This window comes from Acipenser ruthenus, chromosome 12 (assembly GCF_902713425.1).
Source record: "Acipenser ruthenus chromosome 12, fAciRut3.2 maternal haplotype, whole genome shotgun sequence".
Taxonomy (NCBI): domain Eukaryota; kingdom Metazoa; phylum Chordata; class Actinopteri; order Acipenseriformes; family Acipenseridae; genus Acipenser; species Acipenser ruthenus.
The window spans coordinates 12,777,669-12,801,446 of NC_081200.1; the positions used below are offsets into that span (position 1 = coordinate 12,777,669).

The 23,778-nt window shown below is 40.9% G+C and overlaps 1 protein-coding gene across 1 annotated transcript in view; it reads right to left on the minus strand.

The window, feature by feature from the left end:
* Positions 1–23,106, minus strand: part of LOC117417365 (protein kinase C iota type) — a 37,107-nt gene extending 14,001 nt beyond the window's left edge. Inside the window, exons 1-5 of the mRNA XM_034029479.3 lie at positions 23,011–23,106; positions 22,639–22,726; positions 13,146–13,267; positions 10,355–10,444; positions 3,128–3,178 (exon numbers count right to left, since the gene is read on the minus strand). Coding sequence (XP_033885370.1) covers positions 3,128–3,178; positions 10,355–10,444; positions 13,146–13,267; positions 22,639–22,721 — 346 coding nt within the window. The 5' untranslated portion in view covers positions 22,722–22,726; positions 23,011–23,106. The remainder of the gene's footprint in view (positions 1–3,127; positions 3,179–10,354; positions 10,445–13,145; positions 13,268–22,638; positions 22,727–23,010) is intronic.
* Positions 23,107–23,778: the final 672 nt, after the last annotated feature.

Below are 23,778 nucleotides of genomic sequence, written 5' to 3' on the forward strand. Positions count from 1 at the left end.
TAATCCACTCAGGCATGGACTCAATGAGGCGCTAAAGGGTCGAGTTATCTTTAGATTCCTCTGTGCAGCCTTTACACTTGATTCCAGTTCATTTCTGTTGCATGGTTAAATTTTCCCGATTTCCTGTCCTATCAGACCCCAAACATTCCCATTAGGATCGAGATCTGGTGAATTTCCAGGTTGAAATTGCAGTGGCGTGATGCTTTTGTCTTCTAACCATTTCTTCACTTGTTTAGCTCAGTGGAAAGGGACTTGGTCATCTTGGAAGTTGAAATCCTCATTGAGAAAATAGTTCTGAGCTGTAGGAAGGTGGTCTTGGGAGTGTTTTCAGGTACCAGTCCTTGTTCATAGATCACCCCTTGGGTAAAACGTGTAGGGATCTTGTGCTTTTGGCAGAAAAGCTTCCCCAGATATGGACAGTTTCAGGATGCTTCATCGTTGGGACGGTACACTCAGACATGTATCTTTCTCCTTAGAGTCTTCTAACTCTTAATCCACCTCTGTTTCCAAAACAGCTGAAGTGAGACTCGTCAGAGAAAATGACTTTGGCCCAGTGTTTGTATGTGCGACAGAAAGTTCAGGTGATCTCTGATATTTTTGTTGCTCAACTTCTTTCCATTGCCGCAGCAAGTGGACACTACTGGCCATCCTGTCTCTCTTGAACAGCATAGGTGGCGATCCTGGCCAGCAGGGCTGACTTTTGGGCATCCAGACCTCAGCTTTACAGCTTCCAGTCTTCTTATATTTCTGGATGATCCTAGATACTGTGCTTTGGCTGGCATAACCTCTGTTGACTATCTGACGACTGCTAAAACCTTCCTTATGAATTGCAATGGTGGCCGAGTGTGTTTCCGATGAGGTATGGCTCTTCCCCATGGCTTGCTCTGAAGTTACAAAATCTATGTAAAAATCATGCTTATATACAGTGGTTTGCAGAAGTATTCACCCCCTACCAATAATGTCACATTTTGTTGAATTATTACAAATAATTTATGCACAGCTATTTAAACGAACTTTTTTTATTCAAAGCTGTAGTGGTTAAACTAAACACTGTTACATGAGGAGGAGGTTACATGTCAGCAAAACTTGCAAAGAAAATGTACAAAATGAAATTCTGGTTGCACAATTATTCAGCCCCTTAAGTCAGTACTTGGTAGAAGCACCTTTTGCAGCAATTACTGCTTTGAGTCTTTTTGGTCTCTACTAGCTTTGCACAGCAGGATGGTGACATTTTTTACCACTCTTTATGGGAAAATTGCTCCAGTTCTGATAAGTTTGTTGGGGATCGTCGACGTACTGCAAACTTCAAGTCTCACCATAAATTTTCGTTTGGATTCACGTCAGGACTTTGACTGGGCCACTCAAGAACATTAATTCTCTTCTTGTTCAACCACTCCAGTGTGGCTTTGGCTTAGTGCTTCGGGTCATTGTCCTGCTGAAATGTGAATTTCCTCCTCAGTTTCAGAGTCTTGGCTGACTCAAACAGGCTTTCCTCAAGGATTCGCCTGTACATTGCACCATCCATTCTCCCCTCTATCCTGACAAGCTTCCCAGTCCCTGCTGAAGACAAGCATCTCCATAACATGATGCTGCCACCACCATGCTTGACAGTTGGGATGGTGTTGACTGGTTGATGTGCAGTGTTGGGCTTGGAATTTAGACTGAAAAGTTCAATTTTTGTCTCGTCTGACCACAAAACCTTTTTCCACATGTCTGCAGTATCATCTACATGCTTTTTCGCAAACTCCTTACGTGCTTTAAGATGAGGCTTTTTGAGTAATGGCTTCTTTCTTTCCACCCGTCCATACAGGCCAGCTTTGTGTAGGGAAAGGCTTATTGTTGATGCGTGAACACTGACTCCCATCTCAGGCACAGAACTCTGCAGATGTCTCAAGGTCATTGTTGGCTTCAGAGTGACATCCCAAACCAGTTTACTGATTGCCAAGCTGCTCAGTTTGGGAGGGCGACCTAATCTGGGTAGTGTCTGGGTAGTATGATGCATCTTCCATTTCTTAATGATGGACTTCACTGTGCTGAGAGGGATAATCAGCAACTTTGAAATTTTCTTGTACCATTCTCCTGCTCTGTGCCTCTCTACCACTTTATTCCTGACTTGTTTTGAAAGCTCCTTGGTCTTCATGGTTGCTTTGTTGGATCACTATGAGAGTTGCAGATTGAAAGTCTTTATATACCTGAGGGAAATGATCTACAAGTTAAACCACTGAGTACACACAGGCTGAAACCATTTCACTAATTTTGTGACCTTTCAAACAAAATATTTGCACCTGAGCTGATTTTAGGGCTGCAGTAGCAAAGGGGTTGAATACTTATGCACCTGAGATTCATCTGTTTTTCCCTGTAAATCTTACTTATTTATATTCTATATGCATTTTTTAACTTTATCAATGTGGAGTAGTTTGTGTAGATTCTACATGTAAAGTCTCATTTGAAAGCGTTGTGGAGTACGCTCAGGTGCCAACAAAATGTGAAAACTTTGCAGGGGGGTGAATACTTCTGCAAACCACTGTAGTTTAAATCACTTCCCATTTCTAATTGGTACCTTTTGATCACTTTGAAAAGATATGTTAACAGAACATTATTCAGCAGATTTCATTTGACTTCACAAAGCAAAATTAGATCATTCTAGGGTGATGCAAAACTTTTAGCCATTGCTGTAAATGTATATATGAACTATATAACAAGCACTCAATTGTATTGGGCTGCCTTCTGATCGGGTAAAAAAAAAAAATCATAATTTTTTTGTTAGTTTTTTTGTTTACTAGTGCTGGGCCAATTATGGCTTTTTCATGTTCAAATATTCATTTCAATGTTTTAATTTGGTGAATTCGCTAGAAAACAAAAGTAGACTTCAAAATGCATATCATATTACAGTAAAAAACTAAATCTCTTGTGAGTAAAATAAAACCAGTACCCCAAATTACTTATTTAAGAAAGGAGAAAAGCACTTATCTTCTGTACAGTAGAATGGGATCTATTTATGGATTGGTTTCCTTTACATGATATATTTGACAGTCATTTATCAATTCTGTACTATGAATAAAACAAAAATGACAGTACCATCTATACAGTATTATATTTACTACATAAAGTAAATATCTAGACTTACTGTCTTCTCCAGGACAGGGCATTCCAGGTTTTTCAGGCACACACGGAAGTACTAAAAAGAAAAGAACACACCTCTGGTTTATTAATGGTTTAGCGCATATTGGCAAGATGCACACTACAGTGGAGAGTCTTAAAACTAAGGATTACGAAGTCTGAAATTCCTTGGAAAGTGGGGCAGACAGGTTCCCAGCATATATCTGAATGCATAATGTTTATTTGCAAATGCAAATGTATATGTTATACTATATAGGTGTTGCAGTTAAGAGTATTCAACTTTATAGAGGGAAAATAAAATATTTACAAATGAAATATCTGAACACTCATGGCCCTTTTTTTGAATGAGTGGACTATTTACTAAAGACTCTATTTACTAAATCATTTTTCTCTGCTTTGTCCACAATACATATGTGGCAGGCTGGCTCGCAGTGGTGATGTGGATGACGTCACGGACCAGGAAGTAACTCAAACCAAACAGTGGATGGGCAGTTGAAGCTGAGTGTTAGTGCACTCAGCGTATTTAATAAACAAAACAAAATATTAAACAAAAACACAAAACAAAAAGGCGCGAGGGCCAAACGAATAAACAAACAAACAAGTAAGTGTCGTGCTGGCTAATCCAGCACGTTTTAGCAATTGTTTTTTTAAATGTTATTTTCTCTCTCCGTTCTCCCGTACTCTCCTCTACACTCTCAACCCCGAGTGCAGAGTGCTGCTGGTTTATATACTCTGGCCGAGGGATTAACTAGTTGGTAATTATCTTATTATCCCTCGGCCAGAGTCTGCACGCGTTTGGTAAGGATGCATGACTGTCAGCTAGTTAAATAATCAGTAGCTGATCAGCCATGCATCCTCACGGGGTTTTTAAATATAATAACAAAAGACGCGGCGCTTTTACCCGCGCCGCAAACAAAAATACAAATAATAATAAATAGGGGCGGGACACTCCGCCACACATGCCCCCCCTTGTGCGCAGCACACATGGCCTTTTCGGCCACCTCCCCCCTTAGTCCCCAAAGTCCCGGTCAGCAGTCCCGGCGCAGGAACAGGGGCAGCAACGGGCCAAAGGTGGCGGCCACGGTGGGATGTCCTCCTCCCACCCAAACAGCCGTAGTGTTCCAATGGCCCGCGCACCGGCCAGCTCCTCTGGCCAAAAAATTTTTGGGGGTGGTCTCCAGACCTGCCCCCCCTTCTTCATGGCCGACAGCTCCCCTCCGTGGGGCTCTGGCCACCCTTTCTCCTGCAGCGAAATTGCTGCGGGGGAAGCTGGTCTCCTGACCTCCCCCCCCTTCTTCATGGCTGACAGCTGCCCTTCACGGGGCTCCAGCCACAGTATTTCCTGCCGCGAAAGTGCGGCTGGGGAAGCTGGTCTCCTGACCTCCCCCCCCTTTTCCATGGCTGGCAGCTCCCCTTCGTGGGGCTCTGACCACATGATCTCCGGCCGCGAAAGTGCGGCTGGGGGAGCTGGTCTCCTGACCTCCCCCCCTTTCTTCATGGCCGGCAGCTCCCCTCCGTGGGGCTCCGACCACAGTGTAGTGACCCCAGGCGAAGCAGGATCCCTGGCGACCCCAGGCAAAGCAGGATCCCTGGCGACCCCAGGCGAAGCAGGATCCCTGGCGACCCCAGGCGAAGCAGGATCCCTGGCGACCCCAGGCGAAGCAGGATCCCTGGCGACCCCAGGCGAAGCAGGATCCCTGGCGACCCCAGGCGAAGCAGGATCCCTGGCGACCCCAGGCGATGTGGAACAGGCAGCCCCAGGCGATGCGAGGCAGGCATCCCTGGGTGGTGCGAGGCAGGGCAGGAGCAGTCCTTCCCATGACGGTGGATGTGGAACCAGCAGGTATTCACCCTCTGCTGGTGGAGGTGGGAGGGGAAAGCAGTCCTCCCACAGCGGCTGAGACGGAACCAGCAGGTATTCACCCTCTGCTGGTGGAGCTGGGAGTGGCAAGCAGTCCTCCCACGGCGGCTGAGGCGGAACCAGCAGGTATTCATCCTCTGCTGGTGGAGGTGGGAGGGGCAAGCAGTCCTCCCACGACGGTTGAGGCAGAACCAGCAGGCATTCATCCTCTGCTGGTGGAGGTGGGAGGGGCAAGCAGTCCTCCCACGACGGTGGAGGCGGAACCAGCAGGCATTCACCCTCTGCTGGTGGAGGTGGGAGGGGCAAGCAGTCCTCCCACGACGGTGGATGTGGAACCAGCAGGCATTCACCCTCTGCTGGTGGAGGTGGCGGAGGCAGAGGCAGCTCTTGCTGCTCTGCTCCTGGTGATGGTGGAGACAGAAGCAGCTCCTGCTGCCCTGCTCCTGGTGGTGGTGGAGACAGAGGCAGCTCCTGCTGCTCTGCTCCTGGTGGTGGTGGAGGCAGAGGCGATGGGGCGGATGCTGGCCACTCAGAGGGAGGCTGTGGCGGTGCTGGCTCCCTCTGCTGTGGCGGCTGGGCTGGTGTGTGCCGTGCTCCCTTCAGCAGCATAAATAGAGGCTGCTGGGGAACACCAGCATCCTGCCCTTCTCCCCCCCAGAAAAATTCAGGGGGTTGAGCCTGTAACTCCTCCCCTTCTGGCTCTTGGGACTGCAGCTTGGGTCCTACGGCTGTGGAAGCGCAGACTTCCACCTCTTGGGCTATGGACGCACCGACTCCCCCCTCTTTGGGCTGTGGACGCACCGACTCCTCCCTCTTGGGCTGTGGACGCACCGACTCCTCCCTCTTGGGCTGTGGACGCACCGACTCCCCCCTCTTGGGCGTAGGACGTTCGGGCTCCTCCCACTCGGGCGTAGGACGTTCGGGCTCCTCCCACTCGGGCGTAGGACGTTCGGGCTCCTCCCACTCGGGCGTAGGACGTTCGGGCTCCTCCCACTCGGGCGTAGGACGTTCGGGCTCCTCCCCAGGCTGTGGAGGCGAAACCAGCAGGCATTCTCCCTCTGCTGGTGGAGACAGTAGCGATGGCTCCTCTCCCTCTGATGCTGGAGACGGTAGCGATGGCTCCTCTCCCTCTGATGCTGGAGATGGCAGCGATGGCTCCTCTCCCTCTGATGCTGGAGACGGTAGCGATGGCTCCTCTCCCTCTGATGCTGGAGACGGTAGCGATGGCTCCTCTCCCTCTGATGCTGGAGACGGCAGCGATGGCTCCTCTCCCTCTGGCGCTGGAGACGGCAGCGATGGCTCCTCTCCCTCTGGCGCTGGAGACGGCAGCGATGGCTCCTCTCCCTCTGGCGCTGGAGACGGCAGCGATGGCTCCTCTCCCTCTGGCGCTGGAGACGGCAGCGATGGCTCCTCTCCCTCTGATGCTGGAGACGGCAGCGATGGCTCCTCTCCCTCTGGCGCTGGAGACGGCAGCGATGGCTCCTCTCCCTCTGGCGCTGGAGACGGCAGCGATGGCTCCTCTCCCTCTGGCGCTGGAGACGGCAGCGATGGCTCCTCTCCCTCTGGCGCTGGAGACGGCAGCGATGGCTCCTCTCCCTCTGGCGCTGGAGACGGCAGCGATGGCTCCTCTCCCTCTGGCGCTGGAGACGGCAGCAGCAGGGTCTCTCCCATATCCGCAGCCAGGTAGTTGAACACCATGGCTGCGATGTCTGGGAGGGAAGCTGGGTGGTGTTGCTGTTCCCAGGCCTCCCAGCGCTCCCCATCTCTTGCCCACAGGAGGTTGATCACTGCAGGGAGGGCTTCCTCATAATCCCTCCCCGGCTCCACCAGCCAGTCCCAGACTCCCTCAGAGGAGAGTGCATTCGTCCTCTTTGGAGGATGCAGGTCCTCCCTCACTGGACGCTCTGGCTCCTCTTTCTCCTGCCATGGAGGGGGTTGGTCTGGTGCCACGTGCCCAACCTCACCAACCGCGAAGCACCACTCCTCACCCTTCAGGCAGGTGAGGCAGATATCCAGTGTGGCAAGGTAAGGCTGATGTTGCTGCGCCTCCTGCTGCTGTTGTTGCTGCTGCTGCTGCTTTCTCCTCCGGCTACTTTTCCCCATTTTTAATTTGAAAAAAAAAACGAACAAACAAAAAAAAAAACGCACTTTTCAATCCTGGTCCGGCTGTTGGAGGCGTTGTTTGTCCCACGCAGGACACCATATGTGGCAGGCTGGCTCGCAGTGGTGATGTGGATGACGTCACGGACCAGGAAGTAACTCAAACCAAACAGTGGATGGGCAGTTGAAGCTGAGTGTTAGTGCACTCAGCGTATTTAATAAACAAAACAAAATATTAAACAAAAACACAAAACAAAAAGGCGCGAGGGCCAAACGAATAAACAAACAAACAAGTAAGTGTCGTGCTGGCTAATCCAGCACGTTTTAGCAATTGTTTTTTTAAATGTTATTTTCTCTCTCCGTTCTCCCGTACTCTCCTCTACACTCTCAACCCCGAGTGCAGAGTGCTGCTGGTTTATATACTCTGGCCGAGGGATTAACTAGTTGGTAATTATCTTATTATCCCTCGGCCAGAGTCTGCACGCGTTTGGTAAGGATGCATGACTGTCAGCTAGTTAAATAATCAGTAGCTGATCAGCCATGCATCCTCACGGGGTTTTTAAATATAATAACAAAAGACGCGGCGCTTTTACCCGCGCCGCAAACAAAAATACAAATAATAATAAATAGGGGCGGGACACTCCGCCACAACATATCTTGGCCAAGCAATGTTAATTACCATCCTGTAACCAATCTGTAGATGCTTGAATTTTCAATACAGGCCAAGGGCTTGCCTCCTACCTACATTACTAGGCTGGTTTCCATCAATCTCAAGCTCTTATTACTAGACCTGGCAACCTAACCCTACTTAAACCTCACCCCACTAGACCTCATGCCTTTGGCCACAGGTTATCTGCTCGGGTGGGTGATGAAGATCACAATTCCTAACCTCCAAATCGACTGCACGACACAGTTTCCACCCTTGTATTTAAAGCAGCATGTTTTTAATGTCTGTGTCCTGTTCTCCTCTATTACTCAAGTCCTAATAATATTATGGCTGTGAAGTACATTTGTGAATGCATTAGAATCAAAAACATGCAGAAGACCACTGAAGTGCAATAAAAAAGCCATGTTATACTATAGAAGTAGTATAACAAAAATCAATGAAGAGATAATGAGAATTTAAAACAGAGAAAACACACTACCAGCCCCTGGTTAAACTGAAATGTAGTCCCCACTAGTTTTCATAATCAAGGAATAACCTGGGAAGTTCATTTCATGCTGTTTCATTAGATGCACATTTCATTAGAAAAGTAGGATTAGTAAACTGGACATTGCTCCACATCTCAATGACATTCTTCATTCTATGTAGGAGTACTAAGAAGCACAAAACAGCTGCTGTGCTTGCTTCCTCACCTGTTAGATATGTAAACCAATTTCTGAGGCCATATACATGTTAAGGTTAGGGAACTCGCATCTGATTCCCTCCTCGTTACTATTTTGTTTTGTTGATGATGAGTCACCTAATCTATCAGACGTGCTGGATAGATGAGACAATTGAATACATCACTAAATTCGCAAAATCAAATGTTTTTTTACAAGGGATTAGAAGTGACTTATCTTTAAGATACTTACAAAAGGTGTTGCACTCAAGTGTAAAGGGATAATGTGCATTTTAGACAGATCTGGATACAAACAGGGCTCACCCACTGAAAACTAAGTAAAGAATCTTAATTCACAAACACAACTATATTTCCACCAAATGCACGATACTAGGTGTCAGCCTGGTCTGTCCCATGCAACTCTGCGATTAGTTACTACAGGAAAGTATTTTGGCATGGAAGCAAATTGCTTTATTGCAGAGCAATATTACATAATTGTTTAGTCTGTAAAGATCATCTATTTTCTAAAGGGAGAAAAATTCACACACATTTTAAAAGGTTAAGGGGCGTTCTTAGTCAACTTTGGAACATTTTTTACTTGTTTGCTCAAGTTTATGGATGGATTACTAATCATAATTCCAGTGAATGCAGAGCAAAGAATGACTAACTAAAGCCACCTACGTTTACTGAAATTGTCTTCACCTGCACTGAAACTATGGTTTGTAAGAGATGAAAGGGAAGTTATGGTTTGGTGTATGACTAGGGCGGTGAAGAACATGTGACTTTCACTAAGTATTGTGTCAGTTTTCTGAGGTTACAGAATCGCAAACAGAAATTGGAATTCTTCTAGCTCGTTAGCGGTGGATATGGTCAGACTGTGAAATTTCAACTGCACCTGAATTAAAGACAATTTAGTTACACATACTACTGGACTCCTAACAGACCTCTAAAACAAGAGGACTCTCTCTTAGGTGATTTTAAAGAACTGGATCCTTATAAAACCCTTACATAGGACCACACAGAGAAGTCATTTGGAGGACCTGACACAGTAGATGAATTAAATATAAATTCTTAATTCCCTTGGGAAGAGACTCATTAAAGAACACTGAATAAATGAATGGATCACAGTATAGCTTAAATTAGTCTTAAAACCCAGCTAACTAGCACACTAAATGAGAAGCAGTGGAAAAGAACCCCAAAATGTGAAAGGGGTCTGAAAACAGTTGGACTTTGCTCTCAGATAAGAGATACAGAACATGCAGTAATATATTTGCTGCTTACTTTTGAAGTGCAATTTAATTCTGTAGTTTCCTTTTAAAATAAAACTATGCAGATCCATTTTTTGTGGAGACTTTCTTCAGACTGCTATAAAATTAGGTAAATTGTAGCACACGTCGTTTTAATAATGTTCACATCAAGGTACTACCGTGGATCAACCTTTTCTCACTATAAATGAATGTGCGCAGGCGAGAGAAACGTTAAACACAAATCAACAAAATGTTAGGGCTATCGATGCATTTCTCCACTCAGTATGGAACCTTATTTAAATTTATAGAACGTCACTCCTTGAGCTTTTAAATCAATCAACTTTCCAATTCAACTGAAAACTGCTGCTTCGTGAAAAAGAACACAATTGTGGATTCATGAGAAAACTGTGGATCAAAGGAGCCACAATCACTGACAACTACTCGTTTTCCTCTCAAAGTCAATTGGTAATGCTCTATTTGAATTGGACACAATACCGGCTACATAAGACATAGTATTCATACACTTCTTACAAAGCAAAATAAAAATTCAGTGTTAGAGTTTACATTTCACTTGTACTGTTGATCTATAAATTGTTTCCAGAATATCCAATTCAAATAAAGAATTACAGTCAATATATATATTTTTTTTAAGAGCCTGGAGTGATTGTATATTACAACCCCATTTTTATCGTTTTTATACTTACCATGGATAATCAGTTCTGAATCTTTGTTCAGTTCATAAAGCCGGAGAGCTTCTTCCAACTCCAACTGAGAAGAGACAGTACAAGGGTCACCTGGAATCAAAAAATATATATATATTTGCATTTGTCCTAGAAACAAGAGACACTGGCAACTGTACATATGCACACACAAGCCTTCAACTTGCTTAAACCTATTCAGGTCTGTCACCATAAGAGGGCACTGCTTCCTCTTTCCAAACTTGGTTAGGACACCCAAGCAGCCACTTACCATTTGTTCAAAGAGTATATAACCGAACAACATTATAACAAACCTACAGAATATGTGAGCAATTTGTCCTGTGAAACAAAATGGTTTAGGTACTGTGTCTCTTAGGAGTTCATGCTACAGAGTTTTACACACACTTTGTGTATTGTATAGCACTGTAATGTTCCTACTGAATACCAGTCTCGATTTATCTTGTTCTTAAGTATATAGGCAGGTGCAAACCAGAGAACTTACATATCGAATGGTGGGAGGCAAATATTCAACTAACATGTAAACTACTTTGACTACTTAAAAAAGAACAGTAAAAACACAGCTTCAGTAACATTTGTGCCATCGACAACTCAGAGGCTTACTGTTTCAATTCAAAAAGTCTAACTTACTCAGCACAGCGCATCAAAGCAACAACACAGAAACAAAAGAACTGCAGTAACAGATTAGATATCTCGATCTCTGCACATATGCAAGTCAGGGCAGGTAATATGTTTTTTTTTTTTTAAATGTATTATGCACAACTTTGTACTATTTTAGTACAGCAGGCAATACAGTGTACTGTTCTTTGCATTCAGTTTGTGTGTTGTATTCCGTTTATATAAATGTATAATCACTATACAGATTTTGCATTTACCGGTAATATTGAAGTTATACAGTACTTTGATTTTTGTTTTTTTCATATGCAGGCTATTTGTTGCAGTGTTCAATAAATGTAATCAGGAAACACATTAAACATTGTGTTGAGCACTGTGTTTTATTTGCTTTAGTATAATGCTCCCACATTATAACGCTTATTTTACCCACCCCCCTTTAAGCGTGTGTTCTACTATAGCTATCTTCCACTTTCTATCTAGCTAGCTATCTAAGATGGCAGTGTATTTAATTACTGATGTTTCTCTAATTTTCTCAACATACTGTAACACACTAGCATTTCACTGTCAAATTTGCTTAAGAAACAAAAGGTCTTTATAGGTGAGCAAAACGTGCTTTAGACACACAGAAACCCTAATAACTCTAGAAGGCTGTCTTTTCACAACCTTCTGCTTGCAAGAACACATTGACCTCCTACAAAATTAAACCAGTTGTTTGCTCTAACAAATGTAGTCACTAACAGATTATAGTGTTTACATTATGAACTATAGGCTGGGGTATTTGCTTAGTTTTGTGGTTGTCCCTTTTTATTGAAGTAAGCAAACATAGGGAATAGTTTTTAATAGACTATTATTCTTAGCACAGACTAAAAATATCAACAGTATGCGAGAAAATGCATTCATTGGAGCAAAGAGAATAATAACATTCGTAGTTTTAAACAAGAAACTATCATTTTTAATCTGCACAGTCAAGGTGCATCCAGACGCTAAAATACCCCTCCCCTGTTCATCAGGGACTGGTTCATTGGACATTTCTAAATCTAACTTTTCTGATATCCCATTTTCTTAAGTTTGCCTTTTTGTCACTTTTAGTACTATGTAGCTTATCTGAATTTTAGTTTTTCAGGAGCATCTTTTGTAAAGCTGTTAGGGATGGCTTTAGCTGCGAAGAGCGACATACAAGCCCAATACAATTGTTGCTGCTTATTCATAATGACCAACACATACAATGCATCACACTTTTCTTAAATTGGGTCCACACGTGAGAGACCAGTTCCGTAACTTCGTTGCATGCAACCAAGTCGCTTATATGTGGACATCCCTGCAACCAGTTGCTTGAAGTAGAGCTGGGCTCTACTTTCCAAGCAACCTCCTGAGCGACTTCTGTAGACATAGGCAATCATGTGGCAATTTGCAAACTCTGATTGGTTCTTATAATGCTGACTACACGGCTTGCCTATCCTGTCATAAAGAAGCTCTAATTTTAAAAATGTCAGTGGTAAAATTAAACCGTTTCATCCAGCTTTTACGTGGCTTTGTTTTTTCTTTAATAACAGCCAAGTCGTCCTTGTTAATTACTGGACACATTACAACCTGACCAAAAAAAGTGTCACTTCAAAAAATAAATAAAATAAATACAACTTGTAGACACGGGACAAAAAAAAGGTGTAAAAAAAAAAAACTACTTCACCTTGTAGATGGAATAAAAATGTAAAAAAAAATCATAAAAGTTATCATAAAAAAATGAAACTTGTAGACGCAGGAACCTTGTTGCGCAAGTAATCGCTCAGATGTGGACACAGCAATTGCCCACAACTGAGTTATGCAAATTTTGGGAGCAGATGGGTTGCGCAACTGATTTCTCAGGTGTGAACCCGGCTTTAGAGTATTTCTGTATTTACATGTTAGTCTTTTAGTTACTAGACAAAGAGATGGAGAGGTGATACCTTTTATTGGACCAACTAAACTATTCGTTAGTTGAAAGGTTGGTCTTTGAATGTATTATGTTTAGGAAAGCTCAGAACTGGTCATTGTTTGAAGCGGAGTGCAAGTGTAAATGGAATACAATTTGTCAGCTTCTTCTAGTAGAAGCAGTGTCATGATCTACTCTGTGTTTTATATACATGTACCACGGTTATTAGATATTTTGTTTATTATGGTACAATACCTTCTTCGTCAATCCACTTCATAGTGAAGAGCTGGTCATCCTCAAACGAGCACATCTCTCGCACCTCATTGAAAAGACCTTCATACAAGATGGATGGCTCGAAGCTGGTAATCATGATGTCCCTGGAAAGCACAAGAAGAACACATAAACATCAACGCTTTAGATCTAACAAAATACTTTCCTTTCCAGGTCAATATACTCTAGCAGGTTACTGGTTAAACACACACACAGCCCGGCTACAAACAAACCTGGTTAAAAGTTCTATCTATTTGTTTATTTTCATTAGGAGAAACTACAAACTTATTTTCACAATATCTATGCGACAACAGTAGAACAAAACGGTATGTCAAACATAACAGAACTTAAAACACCAGTAAATGCGATATATTTATAGCAACATTTGGGGAATATGAACTTAGACGGTCAAAGAAAGCTTTCTGATAAAGTACCATGCATTAAGGAAAACTCACAGCCTTTTCTCACTTTTTCTTACTCATTTGGGTAGGAAATGTATATCCCAGTTTAAATGGACAATATGAAAATAAATGTAATTTATGATTAACATGAAAACATAAAACAGGTTTCACCTCAAGAACCACTGCTTAGTAGTATCCCAATCAATTAAATGATTGGCTGCTGCAGGACTGGAGGGAGCATATAGGGAACTGTATTTCGCCAGGGAGATTGAGCTACTTGAGGAGAGACACATGAGGGCTCATGGTGGCTTGTTTACCTTGATTCTATAAGTCGTTGTTTCCAACTGTTATAGAACCAGGACTGGTAACGTTAAAGCACCTTGTGACCAAGGAGACGCGTATTAAAGAGACTGTAATAAAGACATTGATGGCTCGTTCCTGCCTGGACTGTGGGCTCTTACCCAACCCTGAGGCTGTCTTCCTCGCTGTGTCTCCACTTTATTATTTTTGGTTTCCCCTTGTATATATATATGGCTGTAAGCATTTTTAAGCATAAAGACAGTTGTTTGGAACTGCATCAAAGACTCTGGTTTGTTTTATTTACCTGCGGGTGCTACCCCTACCACTCAAATTTACTACATTAAAAAATGCATGTCTTATCATGAATAGGTCTCACAGGAGTAGACAATATTGTCCACAATTCTGTTGCAAGAACCAGTGTCTGTATCACCTGCCAAATCTGTGCTCGCCAGCAACTTGAAAGTCAAAATGACTTTTTATGACTCATTTAATAAAAAAAAAAAAAAAAATTCAATCCAGTTCCCAGCTGATCTTTGTTACACATTACAGGACAAACCATGCAGGTGAAACTGACAGGGAAGAGGAATATGAAATCTACTAAGAATGACAGTGTCAAATGACAATGACATGTGAGTCAATTTCACCTTTAGCTCCATTGGGGAGGTACTGTGGAGCACAACAATACAGAGTTGCACTGGTTCATAATTTGCCACCTCTGAAGCACAGATTCCATATAAAACTTTAATTAAAGGAAACACCCTACCACTCTAAAAAGTCAAGCCAATTTCCTTTGAATAACAAACTCCCAAAATGAACGTGTGTTAAGTGCCAGGGTGAAACACCCTGCAAGCCACTGCTTGTAAGGTCTGAACTAGTTCAGTTTATATAAACTTAGTAATCCCAGGACAAAAACTTGAGGAGCTACTGGAAAACCTTCTACAAATATCATCTTTGGTACTTAAATATATAACTGTGTACTTAAATAAATGTGTGTTGGATAGGATACCTTTAATCTTGGGGTAGCCAGTTTAAATCTTAGACGTATTGGCACAGGTCACTGCCAGGCAGGGCAGTGCTGACTCAAAGCCAGTTTGAAAATCCACACTGTATTGGTATTGTTATATCTGACTGCAGATGTATAGTTTTCATATATGGATAAAAAGATCATGTACACCCCAATCTCTCACAATTCACATGCATTTAGTAACAGATTTAAGAAAATAAAAGTGATCATTAAATCACAGACAGGGTAGAAAACTAAAGTACACATAACTTATACATCTCATGTAACTAGAATACCTGAAATACACTCTGCAGTTTATATAAGCTGTAGTTTAATATGAATTTTTTGGAATGAAAAACAAACACTTTATAACGTCTTCAAATCATGTGCACGCGAGAGACAGAGTGTTTACTGTATGCAGCAGAGTTCACACATTAATATGGACAGCAACACCCATCAATGCTGTTCCCATTAGTTGCAAGCCATTAAGATTGATTTTGATTCACTGTTTTAACACTAGGGTGGCAGCATCAAGGCTCCTGGTCCAATGCCCAGGACCTCCTCCAAATCGAGCAATGCTGGATAGAGTCCAAAAGGGAGCTGAAAAGACGCTATTCAACTGAGCAGTTGTTGTGGAGAGTGGGCAAAAGTGTTATGAAAAAAGCTTGTGCGAGCTATGCCAAGTTGGCTGGAAGCTGGGGTGTCAGTCTTTATGACCAGGACAATTCCTTTACTAAATATATTACTGTTCATTTAATGTTCACTGAAAGGTAACACAACTACTGTAAAAGACTGACTGAGTATCTGAATTCACAGGAGCTCCAGTGAATGTGCAAGGTTATGAAGCTGTCTGTACGGAGCTGAGCCATTCATTCAGGGATTCTCTGGACTCTGTTGTCTCCTTTAATATTCTCTTGTGAAGTTCTCTTATTCTTAGATTCACTTTATGGTCTAATGCAGTCCGATGGGAAAGCTGATCATGGCTTGCTAGTTTAAAAACTGCAGGGCAAAAACAACTAATGTACAGAACTGTATGAAAGTGACAATTAAAAGAAAAGGACAAATAAGCTTGTAACATTTCTGAACAAAGTGTGCGTTTGGAATTCAAATTGAACTTGACTATATATTATGGAGGGAATGGGAGATCGGTTTTGCATACAACAGATAAGAATGAAGCCCTTGTTTATCATGTTACTGCTGCTGTAGAGGACAGTTTTAACCTTTTTGTGAACTCAGCTTTTCATTCTTATTTTCCTTCAAAATGACTAGGACATGGTATAAAATACAAGCAGTGGAAGAAATAGGCCTAGCATACACAGTATAACTACAAATGTGTGCTATTGTAGACTGTCTACTTGCACTGCTGATGAATCTACACATTTCTCAGATTATATTTTACATTTTAAAGCTGAGTTGTCACACACAATGATACTCAATTGTACACTTCAATAATCCAATCGACACTCACTACAATGCGAGTAACAGTTAGCTCTGGTACATGGAGTGCTGGAAGGATAGGGTGAATAGCATTAATATTTATTACACTTGACAGTACTGTAGCTCAGGAAGAAAGAAAAAATGCCATTACTTATTTATTACACTGATTAAATGGATTTACAGGAAACACATTCTGAAATAGGTTCTGTTTCAAGGACCTGATTGATTTATTTTTGGAAAGGTAAACTATAAACACCCACAAATACTGCAGGGCACTTGCTGTCTGAGTCAGCAGGTGCAACAGTTGCAAAAAGCAAACTTGACCAGCACTGATGACTAGCCACATTAAAATGGCCTTACTCAGATTCTGAAACAGCATGATTGTTCAACCGGTTAATACTGTATAAGGTCAATATAATATAAAGTACCCAGACATTTTACAATCTGACAAGTAATACAACATATTCCTGTCAACTCATAGACAATTCTAATATGCACTTATATTCAACAAATTACTGATCATTTTTAGAGTCTGTGAGCAAGTGACAAGCACTAGTGAAAGAATAAGGCCCCCTTTGGAAAATAGTTCTCTACAGCAAGAATTGTTCCTTTGTGACAATATTGCATGTTAAGTAATCAGCCAAAAGCCATCAGTGGAATTTCTAGATATGAAACACATCATTCTCACGATTATACTTGTAGGTTACTGCTGAGATCTCAAGTGTCAAACAGCAAAGTTCCTGTGCATCTGGTGCATGTAGGATCATAAAGGACTAAATGCCAGTTCACAAGGAACTTTTGTCTGCACAAAATATTCATTTTGTAATAAGTGTCATAACCAGACTTTTCCATACCATTTCAGCGAATGACTTAGTCAGTGTCTCATTAAACTGATAATAGAATTTGTTTAAATGTCGTTTGCTTTCATTAGTTTTAACATTTTTTGAGTTTTTAAAGTTATGAAATCAGCTTTAGCAGACAGCTGGGGGGGAAAAAAAATAAAACCTCAATTTCCTTGATGTGTTCAGAATGTGTTATTACCAATCCATGTGTTGATTGAATGTGGCTCGGAGTTGCACAGTTGAAAATGAAACAGTCTGGAGAAATCAGCTCAAGTCTAGTGCTGTAATTGTGTTTTAAGTGTGATTTTCATTTAAAAAAATTAAAAAAAAACAAGGCATTTGTCTAAATCAAAGTGATTATGTTACAACACAGTCCTTAAAAAAAATAAAAAAGACACGTTTTCAATGCTAAGGCAGTGCAACATTTGACTATTATTTAAAAAGTGTTATTTATTCTAAAGAATTGCAATAAATCATTAGGAAATCTGCTCATCATTTTTAACCACAAATTTAAAATTGTAAACAAGACATGTACTGTAAAAGACTATTGGGATAGAAAAGACAACGCCTTTAGAGGAAGACCTCCTCACCTTTTAATGTGTAATTAAACTATTACTTACTCTATACATTTCTGAAAGTATTAGGTGAACTTAACACATACTGTAGATAGTATGTATACATGCTATGGGTCAGCTTCAGTACATAGTGCAGAACATGATGTACTGCCTAATCATTTTTTCCCTCACTGCAGCAATTCCCCACACGGCTCAGGAGAATTGAAGGTTCAGTGGATTTATCGATGCATCGTATCGTTTGACAACTATCCATAGTCAAGCCTGTGCATCGTTTTTGTGTATAGTGTTTAAGCAAAGAAAAGCTTTTATTTTTTATTAAATATGGAATCGGACATTAGTTTTTGCATTAAGCGCAGACCTTCTCTGCTCCCCTCAGGTCTGACTCACTGAATCTGCATGCGATTGCGCTTGCCTTCTCCCCCCTGCCCCTCCCCCTGTGAGTGTTTACTGATGGGATTGCATCTGTGCAGGAGTCTTCAGGTCGTGCTAGCCTTTAAAATGTGCGTTTGTAAGAAGCATATCATCTAAAAATCTGCGTTTTTACATATTGTATCAACATTGTTACATTATTTTTCAGTGTAACTATTTCAGATTAACAAAGTTAACATGCAGCACACTGTATAAATAATGGTAGTAGAAATAGGCAAAGACAAGCTTACCATGAAATGTTTTCATTTGAAAATCCCCCATTCACGACGTAAAAATCAGTGTTGTAGAACATGTACCAATGTCTCTGCGGGTAGCTGTCAACATCAGAACTATCTACAGTTTTGCCGTTTAAAAAATTTTCTTTTTAGCACCCAAGTCAAAAAATGACTCTTTCCAGATCAAAGTCTTAATTCTCAGGAGCTTCCATTGAAATTGTCATAAATTTTAGATGATCCTCACATAAACAAGAGTGTTTGCTGGTCTGCACTCTGTTCTGACAGCTAAACCCCTGTTCTGTTGGTATACACAAGATACAGGTATCATAATTGCAATTGCTGCAAGTTTTACAAAAGTAGGAAAGATGTCGGAATAGTTCTCAATAAAAACCCTGCAGGCCTCATCCATGCTCTTAAAACCATGATTTTTGAGCATGTGTTTTACTTGTCCACATTCTTGCCTGAGAGAGTCAACAGGTAAGATGCGCTGATACAGATTACTGAGTCACTACCAGGGACATGCGCAGTGCTATATGGGATATGAGACCATGTTTGTTTGTTTTTTTTAAAGACGATGCAAGGAGTAGTGGAACAATTTTTACACGTTTCATTGCATAAAACTAATTCGTAAAATAAACTAAATTATTGGATAGGGATGAAAAGGGGAAGTGTTGTCTTTTATACCTGTGTTTTGGATGTAAACTACTCTTTTGGGGGGGGGGGGATTTTGCTTTGACACCCAACTGAGACAAATCAACACAAATAAGATTATAGATATATATATATATATATATATATATATATATATTATATATATATATATACATATATATATATATACATATATATATATATATTATATATATATATATATATATATACATATATACATATACATATATATATATATATATACATATATATATATATATATATATACATATATATATATATATATATATATATACACACACACAGTGCCTTGCAAAAGTATTCAGACCCCGGACCAGTTCTCTCATATTACTGAATTACAAATGGTACATTGAAATTTTGTTCTGTTTGATATTTTATTTTAGAACACTAAAACTCAAAATCAATTATTGTAAGGTGACATTGGTTTTATGTTAGGAAAGAAAAATAAAAATCTTGTGTTGTGTTGGGGTTGCATAAGTATTCAACCCCAACACATTCATATTTGGTAGAGCCACCATTCGCAGCAATAACAGCTTTAAGTCTTTTGGGGTAAGTATGTACCAGCTTTGCACACAGTGTCGGAGTGATTTTGGCCCATTCGTCTTGGCAGATTTGCTCCAGGTTGTTAAGGTTGGTTGGACGACGCTTGTGGACAGCAATTTTCAAATAGTGCCACAGATTCTCAATGGGATTGAGATCAGGACTTTGACTGGGCCACTGTAGGACATTCACCTTTTTGTTCTTGAGCCACTCGAATGTTGCTTTGGCCTTGTGCTTGGGATCATTGTCCTGCTGAAATGTGAATTTCCTCCCAAGCTTCAGCTTTTTAGCTGACTGGAGCAGGTTCTCTTGCAGTATTTCCCTATATTTTGCTCCATCCATTCTTCCTTCAATTTTAACAAGATGTCCAGTCCCTGCTGATGAGAAGCATCCCCACAGCATGATGCTGCCACCACCATACTTCACTGTAGGGATGGTGTGTCTTGAGGCATGGGCAGTGTTAGGTTTGCGCCACACATAGCGCTTTGAGTTTTGGCCAAAAAGCTCTATCTTGGTCTCATCTGACCACAAAACCTTTTCCCACATCGCAGCTGGGTCACTCTCATGCTTTCTGGCAAACTCCAGACGTGCTTTCAGATGGTACTTTTTGAGTAACTGCTTCTTTCTTGCCACCCTCCCATACAGGCCAGTGTTATGCAGAGTTCTTGATATGGTTGACTGGTGCACCATTACTCCACTCCCAGCCACTGAACTCTGTAGCTCCTTCAAAGTGATTGTTGGCCTCTCTCACAAGTCTCCTTCTTGTTTAAGCGCTGAGTTTTGAGGGACGGCCTTTTCTTGGCAGTGCCTGGGTGGTGTGATGCAGCTTCCACTTCCTGATTATTGATCCAACTGTGTTCACTGGGATATCCAAACACTTGGATATTATTTTGTACCCTTTCCCTAATCTATGCATTTGTATTACTTTATCTCTAACCTCTGTCGAATGCTCTTTGTTCTTCATTTTCCTTCAGATTCAAAGCCTGACCAATGATCCAGAAAATGTGACAGCAACTTTAATGGTTCACAGGTGGAGGCCAATGGTAAGGTAACCGTGTCCTCGTTAGGGCAATTTCTATCATCGGTGTAAACTGGGAGCTTCCACAGCACAGGGGTTGAATACTTATGCAAGCAAGATATTTCAGTTTTTTATTTTTCTTCAAAATATTTCCCAACATAAAACCAATGTCACCTTACAATAATTGATTTTGCGTTTCAGTGTTTTAAAATAAAATATCAAACAGAACGAAATTTCAATGTACCATTTGTAATTCAGTAATGTGAGAGAATTGGTCAGGGGTCTGAATACTTTTGCAAGGCACTGTATATATATATATATATATATATATATATATATATAAAAATAAATTACTACTGTATATGCATAAACTGATGTAATCAATGTAATATGCATAATAGTTCTTGAAGTGTTACTTGCAATGTTACACAGTAATCCACTGCTCCACATGTATTTCTGCAGGTTTTATTTTTTACCCTATCATAACGTTGATGAATCGATGCATCTGCTTTTTTGGAGAATGATATAGAGATAGTGAAAAGTTAGGCATCGCCCCAGCCTTATATATGGGTGCCTCCACATGTTGCTTTATGTAGCAAGACAGAATGCCAGATTACCATGCCGCACATGCATGAATAATCATGTACTGTAAGTGGTAAAGAATGCTTTATTTCTGGCAGACAACCAGTTTTACAGGTTTTACCAGTCTTTTGAAGAGCAAGCCTAACTTAACAGTATAGCATGCAGAGGTATAGGCCTAACCAAACAGCATTAACACTAATACATCACTCTTGGTTTATAAATTCAACAAAATTATCCTTTTTTAATGTCCTGGATTTATATTTTTAAAGTCAGGAATGTGCTGCTTCCGCTTGAGCTTGGTCTTAACAGGATCAGCCTTTGTGATGACTGTTTTTCAAAACTGTACCATGTCCTGCTATCGAAGGATTTGGAAACCGAATGAAAGCAAATGCCACCAAGATTCAAATGGACTTGCCGTATAATAATGTTTAAGCAGCACAATGTGTTCCAAGTTCCTTAAGTCAAATGGAAGGCTATTTCATGATGTGGATGTTTAACTGTTCATCAGTTTTGGATATGTTTCACAGAAGTCAATGGATGATGTCACAATAGGTTTCACACTGCCAGCATCAATATTGACAGGGTGCTGTTTCAGCTCTCTGAAGAGAAAGCCCATAACCAAAAAGTGATGTCCCTAATTAACCTTAACGTTTAACCAGGGATGTAAATAAAGACTCTTACTGCATAGCAGTTTCATCCATGCCAGGTTTTAAAATGAGCCTGATTAGGCCCCCGTGTATAGGTAACAAGAGCAGGTGTCTTAGTAAATTCCTAGTAAAACCAGGAATGGATCAAACCGCTATGCAATGGGCACCTTATTTCCATTCCTGGTTTAACCCTATATTACGCTACAATTTCTTAGACATCTAAACATAACCCATACATCCATACTCAATAGCTCCCTGCCATGTTTGGTCTGTTTTTAAGTTGAAATGTGGAATTCTTATTCAGAATTGCTGAAAATCTGGATTCATCAAATGCAGATCCTAATGTAGATTGCACTGGTCATCATACCGCGCGACGACGTCGGTACCTACAAATTACACAGCAGAAGTACTAACTGTCCCAGCTGACTGAATTTGGGCTGGAAAACTAGTAACTAATGTCACTATTCAAAGTCATGAGAAATGTGTGGATACAGTGAAAGTAATGTAGGTAAACACGTTTACTGCAAAGACTCACACCAGCGTCAAAATACTGCGTCAATGAATACCAAATTAAATATACAGTTTATCATCACACTTCCTAAGGAGTAGGTTAAAGTTACACTCGTTTTTTTTATGTCGGGTAGCTAAGAAATAAGGCGGAAAGCGTACGGACAGTTGAATAGCCCTGTGTAGTATTGTGAATGATCCATCACATTTTTTTCAAAATACAGGCAGATCCGGTTTGAAACTACCCTAACCCACACAAACCCACAACCAGCTACTGATGTTCACTTACCCCTTGTAGTAAGCTTTTACCCGGACTTGATGGGGATTCTCTCCGGGCTGGGACATGCAACTGTCCCGCTGTGTCGGCATCATAAGCCCTAGGAATTAGAACTCGAAGATAACTTATGAAATCTCTTTCCGGGACGTCCAATGTTTGATATACGGGATAGTAATATATTAATATACCTCACAAAGTTATCAAACGCCCTACTAAACTCCAACTTCAGTTTCAATATCGACCGAACACCACAACCAACACAATCACTCCCGACTCAGAGGCCTCGCTACCGACTATTCCAATTGCGGTATGTGGGAAGAGAGTATACTACATGCATTTGCCGTTGAAACAAAAATATATATGTATAAATAAACAAAAACTTACCAAATACACCTATAGTATATACTTTTTACAAACTCCTATCTAATAAAATATCGTATATGTTAAGATACATCACTAGGATTATTACAGATCCCCCCCCTACATAAAAGTGGTTTGGCTTGATGGCATTCCGATCATACCAGGTACAATCTTGGGGAAGTTCTGTTTGACCAAAAATACTAACACTTATATATATATATATATATATATATATATATATATATATATATATATATATATATATATATATATATATGAATCATAATGGATTATGTATATTGCAAGTGCTAAATAATAGACGAAATATCTATATTTTCTCCTCCCCCGTATTAGAAAATAACCAGAACCAAAACATGGCTAGTGTACGTAGTAAATACCAATCAGTGCTGCTGGGATATGTAGTTTTAATTTTGCACGTTTTTATTTTGTGCGTGAATGCATTATTCTAATACAAAATAATGAATTGATTGATTTTTCATTCATTTCAATCACATGTAATGAAACTTGGCAGAAGAAATCATCAGTGTTTAAAATTGTGTGTTTGAAGGAGGTGGGAGTTTTTTTGTTTTTTTTTAATGGCAAGTTTACTCACTAATCTGACCCACTATCTTAAAATAACAATACCCTACATCACAGGTGAAATGCAACTTAAGCAGTTTTAATTAAATATTCACTTCTTTAGGGTTTCTACACATTTTAAAAATAATAATTACTAGATATAAATAATACAAATTTGCATTATACTGTAAATGGGCAAGTGAAAATACCCCA